The sequence below is a fragment of the Myotis daubentonii genome, chromosome 11 (genome assembly GCF_963259705.1).
Source record: "Myotis daubentonii chromosome 11, mMyoDau2.1, whole genome shotgun sequence".
Classification (NCBI taxonomy): domain Eukaryota; kingdom Metazoa; phylum Chordata; class Mammalia; order Chiroptera; family Vespertilionidae; genus Myotis; species Myotis daubentonii.
In genome coordinates, this window is record NC_081850.1 from 53,150,661 (window position 1) to 53,166,518 (window position 15,858).

The 15,858-nt window shown below is 40.4% G+C and overlaps 1 protein-coding gene across 1 annotated transcript in view; it reads left to right on the forward strand.

The window, feature by feature from the left end:
- Nucleotides 1–15,858, forward strand: part of RECK (reversion inducing cysteine rich protein with kazal motifs) — a 68,225-nt gene continuing 52,367 nt past the window's right edge. Inside the window, exons 1-2 of the mRNA XM_059657327.1 lie at nucleotides 1–173; nucleotides 11,722–11,780. Coding sequence (XP_059513310.1) covers nucleotides 74–173; nucleotides 11,722–11,780 — 159 coding nt within the window. The 5' untranslated portion in view covers nucleotides 1–73. The remainder of the gene's footprint in view (nucleotides 174–11,721; nucleotides 11,781–15,858) is intronic.

The following is a 15,858-nucleotide window of genomic DNA, read 5'->3' on the forward strand; positions in this document are numbered from 1 at the left end:
CCGCGAGCGGCGGCGGCGGCGGCGGCCGGGCTGGGTCCGAGCATCCCGCGGCTGCGGACCTCCGGGCCGGGACATGGCGACCGTCCGGGCCTCTCCGCTCGCTGCCCTGCCGCTTCTCCTGGCCGTGGCGGGGGTCGCGGAGGTGGCAGGGGGCCTGGCCCCGGGCAGTGCGGGTGAGTGACTGCTGGAGCGGCGGTTCGGGGCGGGCCGGGGCGGCCGCCTCAGCGCTCCAAGATGGCGCGGGGCTGGGAGGGGGGGCGCGCGACCCCCAGACCCGGCCGCGTCCGGTGACCCAGGGCCGGAGGTCCCAGCCGGCGGGGAGAGGTGCCGAGGCTGAACGAGCGCGGACCCCGCTCCACCCTCGCCTTCCCCGCCCCTAAGGTCTGCTGAGCCGGGAGCGGGGACGCAGGTTCGAGGCCTTGCTCTGTCACCCACCCGACCCGGCATCCCAGTTCGTCCCCTATCTCCTCACCAGACTCGGGGGTCTGTCCCGAAAAGCGTGAAATGCCTTCGCCGCGGATCGTCGCGAGGGTTGGACGGGTCTGGGAGGTGCAGCCAGCCCACCGCCGCCCTGACCCGTTATTGTGGCTGGACCCTCGCCGGGTTCCGAAAGGCAGACCTCGGGCGGCGAGCGTGGACGGGCCCAGGTTCCAGAGGAGAAGGGGCCAAGCCTTCCGACCCGATGGCGCTGCGGGCGCCGGGCTCCGACTGGAAACGCTAAACCATCAGCCAGCCTCGCTCTCTGGGGGCTGGCAGGCTGGAGCAGAGTTTTGGACTTCGGTTCCTTTCGGTTCTGGCTCCGGAGGAATTAAACCAGAAGTGGGGAGGAAAGTGGTCAGGGCTTACTGCGCCTCCTTTGCTGGGCTTTAGGAGTTGATGTGAATACCTGCCTGCCCCCCAGTAGTTCTCTGGCTAGAAAGTGGGGTGCATACAGCAGGACACAAGCTGTGGAATGCAAGGCAGGAGTGTCCAGAGCAGATGAAGGGCTGTGGGTGCACAGAGGGAGGGAGCTGACCTCCGCCTCGGGTGGAGGAAAACTGACCGGTCCTCCAACGAGGCACTGTACGTGCAAAAGGGATGGAGCGGGTGCATCGTTGACCGCGAGAGCTTGCACCGGGAGAGAGCAACACCAGCCCCGACAGCTTACAATGTTAAAGCTTGGAGGGGTTGTGGTTTTGTTGTGGTTTTTTTTTAGGCAAGAAAGTCTTTAAAGAAGGGAGAGAATTAAGTCAGGAACCTGGGATTAGTTCATTGCATTGGGTTCTAAATTTAGCTGTCAATTAGATGGAAATCAAATGAGAAAGAGAGAGAGAGAGGGAGAATGCGTTGTATTCTTGCTAAATCAGCTTACCTTTCCGGGCCTCATTTGTCTCATTAAGTTAAAGATACTGAACTAAAGCATTTCCAAAGTTATGGCCCATGGTTCATTCTCATCTCACAACTAGTTGGTTCTGTGGTTGATTGTAGAGTAGTAGAGTGGAGTAGTTAAGAATACTTGAACAGGTTACTTAGCCTCAGTCTTTTTGTGCTTTAATATCCACATTTATTATATATATATATATAGATCCATATATAATAAATTTTTGGTGTGGGAATTGAGGTAATACATGAAAAGCATTTAGAATAGCATATAGTAAGCACTGAGATGTTAGCTATTGAATGAGTTTGGGAAACACTGCACATTGTACCCCCTTTCTTATAAATTCAAAAAGCTTGTTAGAATCCCTTGAAAGGGTCCAGGGATTCCTGTGGTAAAGAAACTGGTTTGCTGGGGGAATGGGGAAATGAGTGCTAATGAATATGGAATTTTCTTTAGGGTGATGAAAGTGTTCTAAAGTTAGATTGTGGTGATAGTTGCACAACTCCATGAATATACTAAAAACAACTTAATTGTAAAAGGAGGATTTTGTGTTACGTGATTGTTGCTATATAAAGTGAGACATTAAAAATTTAAGAGTTCATTTGAGCAACAAATTATTCAAATGAGCAGCACCAAACAGGACATGACAGGAGTTCAGGGGAAAGACTTTCATAGAGAAGAGGTGGAAGCAAAGCAGAGAAATTATTTGTTTGGCGATAGTTTAAGTGGATACCTTATTCAGGAAAGCCTAGGTGGCTGTTTGTGATTGATTGTCCTTAGGTTTCAATTCCTTAGCCTTAAGGTATTATAAGGTTAGGTTTTGGATTGCTTAGGTAGGCTACTAAGGAAAGCAGTAAAGCCACCTCAGTCTAATGGCCTTGTTTAATCAATTTATCATGATTTATATCAATAAAATTATTATCCTCCTATATAATAAAACCCTAATATGCAAATCGACTGAACAGCAGAACAACAGGCAGAAGGACTGGTCGCTATGATGCACACTGACCACCAGGGGGCAGATGCTCAATGCAGGAGCTGCCCCCTGGTGGTCAGTGAGCTCCCACAGGTGGAGTGCTGCTCAGCCAGAAGCCAAGCTCACAGCTGGCGAGCCGTTTGGCAGTGGTGGTGGCAGCGGGAGTGTCTCCCACCTCCCTGGCAGCGCTAGGAGCAGCAAGCAGGTGGGCAATAAGGACCGAGGGGTCCAAGACTGCGAGAGGGATCCCGGACTGTGAGAGGGCGCAGGCCGGGATGAGGGAACCCCCCCCACTCACACACACAGTGCATGAATTTCATGTACTGGGCCTCTAGTAGAAATATAAAAACTCGTTTGCTTCTAGAACTCTTTTCCCTTCCTAGCACCTGGGCTAAATGATTTCTAAAGGCCCTTCCAACTCTAAAAGTCCATGACAGCATAGAGTTTGCATTGTTTGATTAAAAAGAAAAATTTCAGTTTGATCTAAATGTGAGATTTGTCCCTTGTACTAAATTCTAGGAAACATTTATTACCTGTTTCTTTACATAAAGGCCAGTGAGTACTACAATGGACAAAAGCTTCCTCTGTGTATCTGCAGAAAGTGTGGAAAATGTTCTTCAATCCTAAGCAAAAGTTGAGAACACAGTATTAAATTGTATTTCAGTGAAGGCTGAGCTTGTATTCCTGCTCTTTCCCCTGTCCTTTCCCCGTTCAAGATTGGATACGCCTGTTTACTCTGGTATAAGATTTTACAAGTCTTATCTGTTCTGACACAGATTTTCATTCCTATTCTGGGGAGGCTGTCGAGGTGAGAGAGTGATATTACTTGCTCAATGATTATCATCTCTTGGGAAGTTTGGCCACACCCTCTACATTGGAGTAATGCCACGCTTCCTATTCCAGTGCACTTTCCTTCCACCCCTGTCCTCCCCCCGCCCCCTGCACCCCAACACACACTTCTAGTGTTCCCTTTGAAGGATGGGATGGGACCTTAAAATGCAGTGGATCTGTCATGCGCCTGATAATAGCTCTGTTTCTATTTAAGATGTTTTGTTACAGAACAAAAGAGGCAAAGAGCAAAATTACGGGCTAGGTTTCAATAAGTTGACATTTGAGGAATTATATAATAGTCAATCCAGAATCCTGAAAAAGAATGTAATAAATTTTAAGTTAGAAAAAGCAAACGCCTATCTGGAGGAAAGTAATAAGAAGCAGATTTTATTTCCAAAGAAGTATCTTCGCCCACACACTGCAGAAAGAGCTAGAGTTGGTGATAGACCAGATATGACAGTTTATTCTGGTATGCTGCTAAAAGTTCCTGTCTTATATCCATAGATTTAGGCGACCTTTCATTAATCATCCTTTCCACCATGTGCCACTTATGGAAAAAAGTAGAATAATATCAAGAGGTGTTTTTTTATATATTAAAAATGTGGGTTTTAAAAGAGCAAAACAGATACTACAGGTGTTTATTCAAAATATATTTATTTATTGAGTGCTTACTGCTCACTATATGTCAGGTACTCTTCTGCGTGTGGGATTGATGTTCTTGAGGAGCTTACATTCTAGGAGCGGAGAGATAGACAATAAACAGATAAATAAGATGATTTCTAGTAGTGATAAGGATGCTATGAAGGAAACCAGATGATAACAGAGAATTCTGTGAGTAGAGGGAGAGTGGTTCTTTACATAGTGATGACGAGAGGCCTCTTTTAGAAGGTAAAGTTCAGAACCAAGATCTGAAGACATGAAGGTGCTGTCCTTAGGAACAGAAACCAAGGTGGCTCAGGATTAGGGGGTTAGTTATGTGGCCTCTAAGAGGGGAGCACATAGAAATCCAAGGGTAGGAAATTCAGCACAACACAACCTCAGAGACTATTTTGGAAACTAGAAGACTGCCAGGAGTCAAGACTCCTTTTGGAGACAGTCTCTCTGTACCTCTGATTGGTTCTGTCTCATGCATCTCTTGTATTTCCTACTCTCCACCAACCAGCTTCCTCTTTTAACTGCACCACCATGAAACTTCAATTTTTCCCACCCATCTCTTCTTGACCTTATAGCTGCAGAGCCCACCACCAACAGGTTGCATACCTCTGTGCCTAAGTATATGATTGGGATCAAATTTATCTTTTGACCTAGGCCAAACTCATAAGATGTTTGTTAAATTATGGGTTGGTGACCATATGAAATGAAGTGGTACAGTGAGAGAAATACAACTTTTTGTACTTTTTTTCCTAATACAAAGGCATTTTATAAGTAGAAAAGTATTACTCAATAACCAATGAATACAATTTTTGAGCTGAGCACTGTGCTAAATGGGTACAAGAAGTTTACAGCCAGTCTGGGGATACCATAAGTACAAACATGAAATGATGAGAGAAGAGTTAAGTTAAAGTTTCTAGTCCTGACTAGAATAGTAGGGCTTTAAATAGCCAAGAAAAAAAACAAAAAAAAACCCCAACATGGCTTGGATTTGTTGGAAAGAAAGGCTTACTAAGTTAGGTCAGCAGGAGAGGGCACTTGAGCATTTCAGGCAGAAAGCTGTGTTCAAGGTAAATGTAGGCTTTCCTTGTTAAGAAATAATAGAATGTCAGGGCAGGAAAAGTTAGAAGATTTGCAAAATTTAGAATTAGAAAAGCAGGAAGCCATTATAGGCTCTTGATTAGAAGAGTAATAAAATGAAAGGGCTATTAAAAAATTAATCTGGCCCTAGCTGGTTTGGTTCAGTGGATAGAGCATTGGCCTGTGGACCCAAGGGTCCCGGGTTTGATTCTGGTCAAGGGCATGTACCTTGGTTGCAGGCTCCTCCCCAGCCAGGCCCTTGTTGGGGCTCATGCAGGAGTCAATCAATCAATGTATTTCTCTCATCAATGTTTCTCTCTGTCTTTCCCTCTCTCTTCAACTCTCCCTAAAAAGTCAATGGAAAAATATCCTTGGGTGAGGATTAACAAAAAAATAATAATCTGGCAGTCATATTGGTAATAGAATTAAATGAATATACAGTAGGTCCTTGGGTTACATCGGAGATCTGTTCCTACAGCGCGACGTAACGCGATTTTTTTAAAAAAATATATTTTATTGATTTTTTACAGAGAGGAAGGGAGAGAGATAGAGAGCTAGAAACATCGATGAGAGAGAAACATCAATCAGCTGCCTCCTGCACATCTCCCACTGGGGATGTGCCCGCAACCCAGGTACATGCCCTTGACCGGAATCGAACCTGGGACCTTTCAGTCCACAGGCCGACGCTCTATCCACTGAGCCAAACCGGTCTCGGCGTAACGCGATTTTTGCCGTAAGTCGGAACCCACCTACATAAGCACCTACGTCACTCACATGGAGCACATACACAGCAGTAATGAAGTGAAACAATAAAAAAAAAAATTTAAAAGAAAGATAATTCCTGACCTTTACTTGTGGTAAATAAATAACAAAAAACATAAAGCACATATGTACATATGTTGAAATGATGGAACTTTTTTTTTATAAATAAATGGGAGATGGTGATGTAACCATAAAACGACGTGTCGAGTCCAACGTAACCCAAGGACTGTCTGTAATTGGTTTTTGCAGCAGTGCAATATGAGGCAAGCAATGGAGAAGGTTATCTGTAACTTGCAAGTGATTCAGAAAGAAATAGAAAATATATATCTGTCCAGATAGATAGGTAAAGCAGTACAACAAGATGATAAGATGTTAGTAATATTGAATCCAGGTAGTTGGGTACATGGATAATCATTTTACTGTGATATATATCTATAGCTATATATCTATGTATCTATATATATCTATATCTATCTATATGTATATATACACACATACACACACACGTATATTAAAGGGATAAATGCAACAATTGCAATAATGCATTTATAAATTAAAGTGCAGTTGTCATTTAAACATTTTTAAAGTAATTGTCCATTTCCAGACTGTTTTGGAAATAAAAATTTGACTAAAAGTAAGAACAGATTTTTGATTTTATTGATTTTTTTACAGAGAGAAAGGGAGAGGGATAGAGAGTTAGAAACATCGATGAGAGAGAAACATCGATCAGCTGCCTCCTGCACACCTCCTACTGGGGATGTGCCTGCAACCAAGGTACATGCCCTTGACTGGAATCGAACCTGGGACCTTTTAGGCCACAGGCTGACGCTCTATCCACTGAGCCAAACCGGTTAGGGCCTTTTAAAAAAAAAATTTTTATTTTTTTTAAAAAACAGATTTTTTATTAACATGTCTTTTTTATTTAGAATGACCTTTTTCCAGTATCAGCTCAGATTTAGTTTTTCCCCATCAATAGTTTGGGATACATATGTTCTGTTTTAGTAATTTTTTAGGAAGGCATTAATTAGAGAGAATCTTTATTTTCTTTAGAAAAGAAAACAAGCATGGTTTTTCATTAACCAAATTGAATTATAGCTTTTGAGAGGCTTCTGTGGCAAATTCTCTTTTAACTTCAAAAATCCTATAATTCTATGAATATTTTAGTTTAAATTAGGGTGTGTATTTATTTTTTTAAATGCTGGTTGGTCTTAGAAGTTGCATTTTTCCCTTGTGGCTGGAGCATGTGCTTCCTGCTTACTTGCCTATCTTTAGTACACATGTGGCCCAAACCAGCGGCCAAACCTTGATGTTTCTAATTATTGGATAATTTGGCTTGCATAGTTCTGGGTTACACTAATACCTTCTTAAACACAAGATACATGGCCTTTAGTATCAGTTTTTTGTCTATTAATTTTATAATTACAGACTCTTGGAATAAGAATGCAAAATAAGACATTCATTCTTATGTCTTTAATGAGAATAACACTATTTTCATTATGTCAATATCAATTTTTATTTTGATTTACCTTTATTTGTTCAATTCCATTTTGTGAGAATAAGAGTTTTTCTTAAAGAATAAGAAATTAGATTAGAATCAAATTATAAACACAAATTTCCGGAATTCCTTGTCTTTTGTATAAAACATTAGGCCTTGGAGAGTTTTTTGTACTATAATAGTTGACTGACCCAATTAATCCATTTAATAGCTCTAAAAAGCACAAAGAACTTTAATTGCCACATTAATTGCATTTGAAACCCTTCTCCCCATTCTTAATGAAGACATATGAATTGATGCCTATTTGTAGACATTTATGTCTTGAAAAATATGCGTTATTAAAGATTCTAATAACTTTTTGTTGTCCCAGAGGAAGAAATGTGTATCAACATAATAATGGTTAAAGTTAAGAATAGAGTGTGGAAAATGTGATGGAGCATAGGTTCCCTAGACTGTTCAAGGGAGGGTGGCAGTTTTCTCCAGGGAGGAAATGTACTATTATAGAGGAATGCTTGGTTGTGAGGGGGAAGGGAGTTATTGCCAGAAAACTTCAGGCTGACCTCTTTTACCCCGTTTTGTCAGAAATATCAGGCATTTGGAAAGACTAAAAGAAAATATATCAAAATGTTAACATAGGTTCCAGCAGGACAGTGAGAGCATAAGTCATTTTTTTAAATCCTCACCTGAGGAAATATTTTTTTGATTTTAGAGAGAGAGGAAGAGGGGGGATGTTGATCAGTTATCTCCCATCTACACCCCGACCAGGGACTGAACCAACAACCTAGGTATTGTCCTGACTGATAATCAAACCCGAAACCTTTTGGTGTACAGGACGACGCTGCAACCAACTGAGCCACCTGGTCAGGTCTTTTCTTCTTTTCTTAATTAAAAGAAAAAAAAGTTATTTCAAAATTTTAACTTGGGGGAGTCACTCCACTATAAATTTCACCTTCACCTTTAAGTAGGAAAAAATAGTCTTTTTATATTTATATTTTAAATAAAACCTTCCATTGTTATTGAAGTTTTAATTATAACACATTTTGTGTCTCTGTTCTTTAGACCTTTCCTCTAAGAAACTTTTTCCGAAATCCCTAGGCCCAAATCAGACTCTTGTCTGCCTGATTGTTTATTTTTGCTAAGCCTCTGCTTATTGGGACCATATGTTATCCTGAGCTATGTATCATTGCTCATGATCAGCTGGATTTTCTGCCCTCATGTGACCTTTATGTTAGACTAGAGCATTGATGTTCAGTTTGGCATGCCACAAGAATTTTTAAAATATGCAATACCTGCCTGGCCGGTGTGGCTCAGTGGTTGAGCGTCGACCGTGAACCAGGAGGTCAGGGTTCGATTCTGGTCAAGGGCCCATGCCTGGATTATGGGCTCAATCCCCAGTAGGGGAGCATGTAGGAAGCAGCCAATCAATGATTCCCTCTCATCATTGATGTTTCTATCTCTCCCTCTCCCTTCCTCTCTGAAATCAATAAAAATATATTTTTTTAAAAATGCAATACCTGACTATTTAGTCAGGGCACTGACCTCTCTTCCCTTAGATTGTCAAATTAAAAAATGACAACAGCCAACACAATAGTTGTCTACTGTGAATAAATCAAAATTTTGCCACCCTGGCCTGTGTGATTCAGTTGGTTGGGCATTATCCTGTGTACGGAAGGGTTGCCAGAAGGGTTGCCGGTTAGATTCCTTGGTCAGAGCATATGTCTGAGTTGTGGGCTCCATTCTTGGTAGGGGACATGTGGGAGGCTGCTGATTGATGTTTTCCTCTCACATTGATGTTTCTTTTTTCCCTCTTCCTTCCTCTCTCTCTAATAATCAATTTTTTAAAATCTTTAAAAAATTGTGCCATTTTTTTTCAGATCAGCAAAATATATATATTTTTGGTGTGCCACAGGATTTTAGTAATTAGTTTATGTGTGCCATTAGATGAAGAGGGTTGAAAATCACTGCTCTAGAATAGTAACACACCCCTCCTGATTATCTGTATAGCCAATTTATGAATTTTTCTGGGCCCATAATGCTGTTCAGCAACATTTTTTCTTTTCTCTAAATTGATATTTGGCAAACTGACACTCTGAAAATGTTAAGTGGCATCAAAAAAGTTTTCTGTGCTGTGAAAAATCAGTCTACTTAGATCCCTTTATAGGAGATTAATAATGAATATTAGCATTTTAAAGTATTCATGAAGTCCTGCAGTGAAGAATTCTCTTTATCATTTCCATATTTATTTGTATATGGAACTTTTTCTCTTGAGGGATAGATAATAACAACTCATGAAACAGTGTTTACTAGAACACAAGTTTGAGAAACATATTTATACTAGAGGCCTGGTGCACGAACTTCATGCACAGGGGGCGGGATGCCCTCAGCCCAGCCTGCAGCGATGCCCAAGTCCCCTCCACTCCTTGCCCTCCACGTGGCTGGGGCCCCTCCCCTCTCCTCCCTCCATGCAGCAGGGGTGCTAGCCCAGCATCCCTAGCCCTAGACTCCGACCCAAGGCCCCTTCTCTCCTTCCGCATGGCCAGGGTGACGCCACCAGTGTCCCGCCCTGGCCACTATGGGCGCCGCCATATTTGTTGCAGAGTGATGGTTAATTTACATATTACTCTTTTATTAGATAGGATACCTTCTTTCTCTGTTCTTCAGAGTGGCTGTTCCAGACCTCTACAATTTCAGTCCAAGCCTCCAACCCCATCTCAACCCTTTTTGTTTTCAGACCTAATCACTATTTCACTGAGAAAATGTAGGCTGTCTTGATTTATGAGTGCCCTTTCATCCTTTCCTCTTGTCTAGACTTTGTTCTTCCATCAGACTGTAACCTGGATGAAGTCAGAGAGCATAACATTTATTCATTATTATATCCCTAGTCCCAAATACAACCCACATCGTATATTCTGGGTATACAGCAACTGGTATACAGCAATTCAATTCTGCACTGACCACCATAGTTAGAACAGACCATACAAGTTGAAGAGCATGAGCCTTAACAAGACTGCCCTTACTTCAGACACCAGCCACACTTTGGGGGTCCTCAGGCCACCCACACTTCCGACCAGCTGGCTATAAATCCAGATTTACCATGACACCCTCAGAATGAATAATTCACTGCAATGATTTGTAGATCTTGGGGAAGTACTATAATTATGATTACAGTTTTATTATAAAGGATACAAATCAGGAGGACCAGTCAAAAGAAGAAACATACATGGTCAGGTCTGGGAGGAAATGCAGAGCTTCTGTGTCCTTTCCTCATGGAATCAATGTGCATCATCCTCCTGGCACATCAGGGTCTTCACCAGCCAGGAGAGGTTCACTGAGCTTTGGTATCTAGAGATTTTATTAGGATTCCGTCACATAGATGATTAATTGAATTATTGGCCATGTGGTTGAACTCAATCTTCATTTCCCCTGTCCTGCTGGAGGTTGAGAGATCGAGGTGATATCCTGAGGATCAAAGCAACTCTCTTATCACGTGGGTGACCTTTCTGTACCTGATGATATCTAGGTTTGACCTTGGATCACTTCATAAACATAACAGAGGCATCCCTATTACTCAGGAAATTCCCGGGGTTTAGAGTTTCCCCAGAACCATGGACAAAGGCCAGTTAAAAAATGGAAAAATCTTCCCTTGATCCTGTATCCTCCTATAACTACCACTCTCTGTTTCCCTTCGATTACTGCTAGACTTCTCTAGAGCTAACTTTATTTGCTATAAACAAATACTTCCTCATCTCTGGTTTACTTCTTAATATCATTCACTTCTACCAGCTTCACAGAAAGTACATTGTGGTCACTAAGTGGCCTCGTAATTAGTAAACCCATTTCTTTTTTTGTCTTCAACCTAACCTGACTGTTCGGGTGTATGACACTAGCTACTCCCTCTTCTGTGATGCCACTTTCTTGCTACCTTTCTGACCATTCCATTTCAATCTCTGTCTTTGTTTCTTCCATGTCTCAGATATTGCTGTTCTTTAGAATTTGATGCTGTGTTCACTTCTCACTAGAAACTCTCCTTAGGCAATGTCACTGATTTCCATATACCTTCTTTATGCTGATGTTTCCAAATTTGGATCTTTAGACTTGGCTTTACCTGCAATCCAGACTGGATTTCTGACTTTACTGGAATTTCTATCTGGATGTCCTGTAGGAACCCTAAATTTAACATGTCCAAAACAAAATTCACTCTTTTTTTCGTTTTAATTTAACTTTACATTATAAGTATAGTACTAGAATAGAGTCCATAGGGCAATTGTAAGCATTGAATAAGATAATGCATAAAGCAAACTTAGTAAAATTCTGGCACATGGAAAGTACACAGTGCATTAGCTATTATTACATGACAATCTCTCCTATGAGACTACAAGCTTTTTGAGGGCAAGAACCAACCGAGCATTGTCCTTGGCTTCTACTAGATACACAGTAAAGTTTTGTTGAATTAAAATGAGTAATAATAATCCGTTGAATAAATTGTTTGTTGTAACCATTCAGTTTAGCTTAATTATCTTGTTTATTTAAAGTGGGCAACTTTGGGTATTTGTTTTTTCTTCCTAGGTGCATTGTGTTGTGATCATTCCAAGGATAACCAAATGTGCCATGATGTATGTGAACAGGTAAGCGTACATAATAATTCTAGAGGGTATTAGTTATGTAATTGTTTATAGTTACATAACTGGATGCAATGCATGATCCTGGGTTGGATCCTGGAATTAAAAGAGTGCTATAAAAAGAAAATTATTGGGATAAATTGGTGAAATTTGAATATAGACTATAATCATACTGGATCAGTGCTTGCTCTGATCCAGAATTTGGTGATTGTATTGTGGCCAGGTAGGTGGAGCCGCCTTTCCACCTTGTTCTTAAGAGACACATGCTGGAATTTAGGAATGAATATTGTGTCTGCAATGAATTCTAAAATGTTTCATCAAAATAATAGTAATATATGTGTTTATGCAGAAAGTTAAACCATATGTTGCAAAATAGTGGGCCAATCTACATGAAGACTGGATGTTCACTGTACAACTTTTGAAACTTTTCTGTAGGTTTTAATTTTTCTTGTTGAGCCTTTTCAGGCGAGTTTTACTGAGACAATACCTAAAGTCTTAAAGTCTTCCCTTTCTTTCATCATCTTGGTTGTGTAGTTTTAGCCTTAGTGCTTGAGAAGTAATGGCCTCTATCACCTTTTGGAGTTCTCAAGTAATTACCTGGATTTTGTCACTGCCTAAAACCAAGAAAGCTATCTAACTGGGATTAAAAGTACTCTCAAGCAATATTATGAATTTAGAAAGATTTTTGCAAAATACTTTCTAATTATAAAACAAGACAGTGACTTGGCTTGCCTCAGAATTCATGTCGAAACACTATAGCAGATTAAGTTTTCTACAAATTTATTGCCAGAAAAATAGCTTTTAAAAGCAAAAATGGCCCTTTGATGCTGTCACCATAAGGGAGTTTTTAAAAGCTCTGCTACTTTTGGAAACATTGCTTTCCTGACTTTTTGCTTTGTTTCTTCTTGTTTTTTTCCACTAGGTGTTCTAATAGGGTGAATGATTTTTATGAGCCACTTGCAACAGGCAAATTCTAATTTCTTAAACTCAGAAATGTTGGAAATTCTATCACTTAGTAAATTAAATGAATACTGTAGTTACCCTAATATAGAACATTCTTCCCTGACCTAGTTTCACTTTAATTGAGAAATTAGGCAAAGAAATAAGGCAAATTGGACCCTAGATATTGCTCTTATTAGTAGTTACACAAGTGTTGAATGTAACTTTTATCTCCAGGTACACACTAAACTGCAGAATTAGATTTATTCCCAGATGAGGAGAGAAGTAAGGTCTGGGTTACATATGTTCACTTTCTCCTACCAAACTTAGCAGTCTGGTAAGTCATTCATTCAGCTAGTCAGTCTTCACAGTCACTTGGAGGCGTGAGTGTGTGAGCCATGTGGAGAGAAGCCAGGCTGCTAAAACTAGCAGAGCTCACTCAAAATGAAAGGAAATACCCAGAGTAAGGAATAATTATTTCTTCAGTAGAGAATAAAGAAAGGATGGAGTCTTGATGACATTTAGGTTTTAAGTTGGAATGAATAGTAGTATCCCTGACGGTTATGGGAGGTTGGGAAAATTTTCATTTGGGGGCGGGGAGGGAAGGGGAAGGTGAGTTGCTGAATCATCAGTGAAAACCACTGTGTGAAGACATTTGGAAATTTGGAATTAAAACTTTAGAATTTGAATTTAGATAAGTTAGGGCTGGTGTTTTATAATAGTCAATGAAAGAAGGTATCAGATGTCAAGGAGTTTGTGATCTGAGAAAAGGCCCTTAATTTTTAAAAGAAAAATTAGGAGAGATACTCTAGAGAAGGGATTTTGTTTGCTTTGTTTATGCTGAATCCCTCACTCACTGCTTAGACTAGTGCCTCACATGAAAACTCTCAATAAATATTTCTAGATTGACTGACTGGGGTGGTGGGGCTCAAAAGTCATAGTGCAGAGACTTAAAACCTTTTTTTACATTTAAATTTATTATGTAATATTTCAAGTTTGCAAAAATGTATTGTTTTTACATATATACTACAGGCCTGCTTCCCGAAGATTCGTGCAAGAATAGGCCTTCCTTTCCCTGGCTGCCGGCACTGCCTTTGCTCTGGCCAGAGCCGCCTTTCTGCCTTCCCACACTGCCCAGAGGTCTGGAGAGGCTGGGGCGGGGCAGGACACAGGCATCCTGCCCCACCCCCAGCTGCTCAGTGGGTGCGTGCTGCCGACAAGCCCGCCATCTTTGTTGGGTTAATTTGCATGCTCACTCCTGATTGGCTGGTGGGCACCACGAAGGAATAGTCAATTTACATCTTTCTCTTTTATTAGTGTAGATATCAGTATCTTTCCAGCTGTTATAAATTCTTTGAATATAGAGATTGTAATCTGTTTTATTCATCTTTGTTGTACTCATATCATACCATTGCTTAAGGAAGTTGGTCAATGAATGTGTACAAGTTGTTTGGTGAAGACATGGATGCAATGAAAGGAAAATGTAGGATATTATTGGGGGAAGTCAGTAAGTCAGTGCAGGAAATTAAGATTTGTTTCAAAAAGAGAGTCTTTGCTTGTTTGAAGACAAAACTAAATAAGTTATGACAGAAAGAAGAGATAAGTATGAGTTAAAAACCTCTCAAGATCAGGAGTGTAAGCTCTGAAATCTGATTATTTCTGCCTTGAATGGGGTACAGTTTTGGTTATTAAATTTTTTGTTCTTAGATGATTTGTGTAATCATAGTACATATTCTGATATACTGGGTAAGTATGCATCTTTCTTAAGTGTGATTATCAGTTTAGTGAGAAAAGTAACTGCTTCTGTTCAAGTCTTTCTTATCTAAAAATGTACATGCTGCCTCTGTAAGCTAAATTAGTTATTTAACTTATTTATATTCCTAATGTTATTATTAGTTATTTACATTTCTAATAAGTTATCTCAGTTATTTATATTCCTAATAACTATCTTTCTTGGTTAATTTAATCTGCTTTATAGAATTATAATTTTGGAGGCAGAGTGACCTGATGGACTATCTAACTTTTTTTTTTTTATTAATCCTCATCAAAGAAATGTTTTTTATTGATTTTAGAGAGTGGAAGGGAGAGAGAGAGAAACACCCATCGGTTGTCAACCAGGAATCAAACCCACAATCTGGGTATGTGCCCTGAACAGGAATCAAATTCGCCCCCTTTCAATGGGTAGGACAACGCTTCAGCCAACTGAGCCACACTGGCTAGGACGATTGTCTAACTTCTTAATTTTGTTTGTTAGATATTAAAAAAAACTGAAACCTAGGGAACACATTTTTTTAAAAATATTTTTTCCTGTGTACCAGGTTCTTTACATGCATTATTTCATTTAATGCTAACACTAAGTCCTTGAAGGAGATAATATTATTGTCTGCATTTTATAGATGAGGAAACTGAGGTATGGCAAAGTTAAATTACTTGCCAAGGTCTCAAAGGAAATAACTAGAGGACCAGGGACTCAAACCCAAGTGTTTGATTACCAAGTCCACGCTCTTAGCCACCAGGTTGAGGCCAAGTAGGTCGCTCAGTACATTGTTCTTTCTGCTGTTCTAAACTGTTTCAAGTATTGTAGGTTCTTTGCTTTGTTTGCTTGTTTATTTGTTTCTGTTTTGTGAGGAGATAAAGTTGAGGCAAAAGAGGATGAGTGAAAGCATAGCTTTCTCTGTACTTCTTTCCATTCCACTACCAATGTCATATGCTTACTTCTTTCTTTCTCTCTGTTTTTATTCTTCTTGCCTTTCATTGTCTTTCCCTTTCCATTTATTTTCGTTTTCTTCTTTTTTATCTTTTTATCATGGGAATTGTCATACACACACACACACACACACACACACACACACACAGGTAAATAAAAATATAATAACCCCCTTCCCAAGCTGGTGTGGCTCAGTGGTTGAGTGTCGACCTATGAACCAGGAAGTCATGTCATGGCACATGCCGGGGTTGTGGGCTCAATTCCCAGTGTGGGACATGCAGGAGGCAGCTGATCAACGATTCTCATAGTTGATGTTTCTATCTCTCTCTCCCTCTCCCTTCCTCTCTAAAATCAATAAAAAATTTTATATATATTATACACACACACACACACACACACACACACACACACACAATAAACTCCCATATTCAGCTTTAG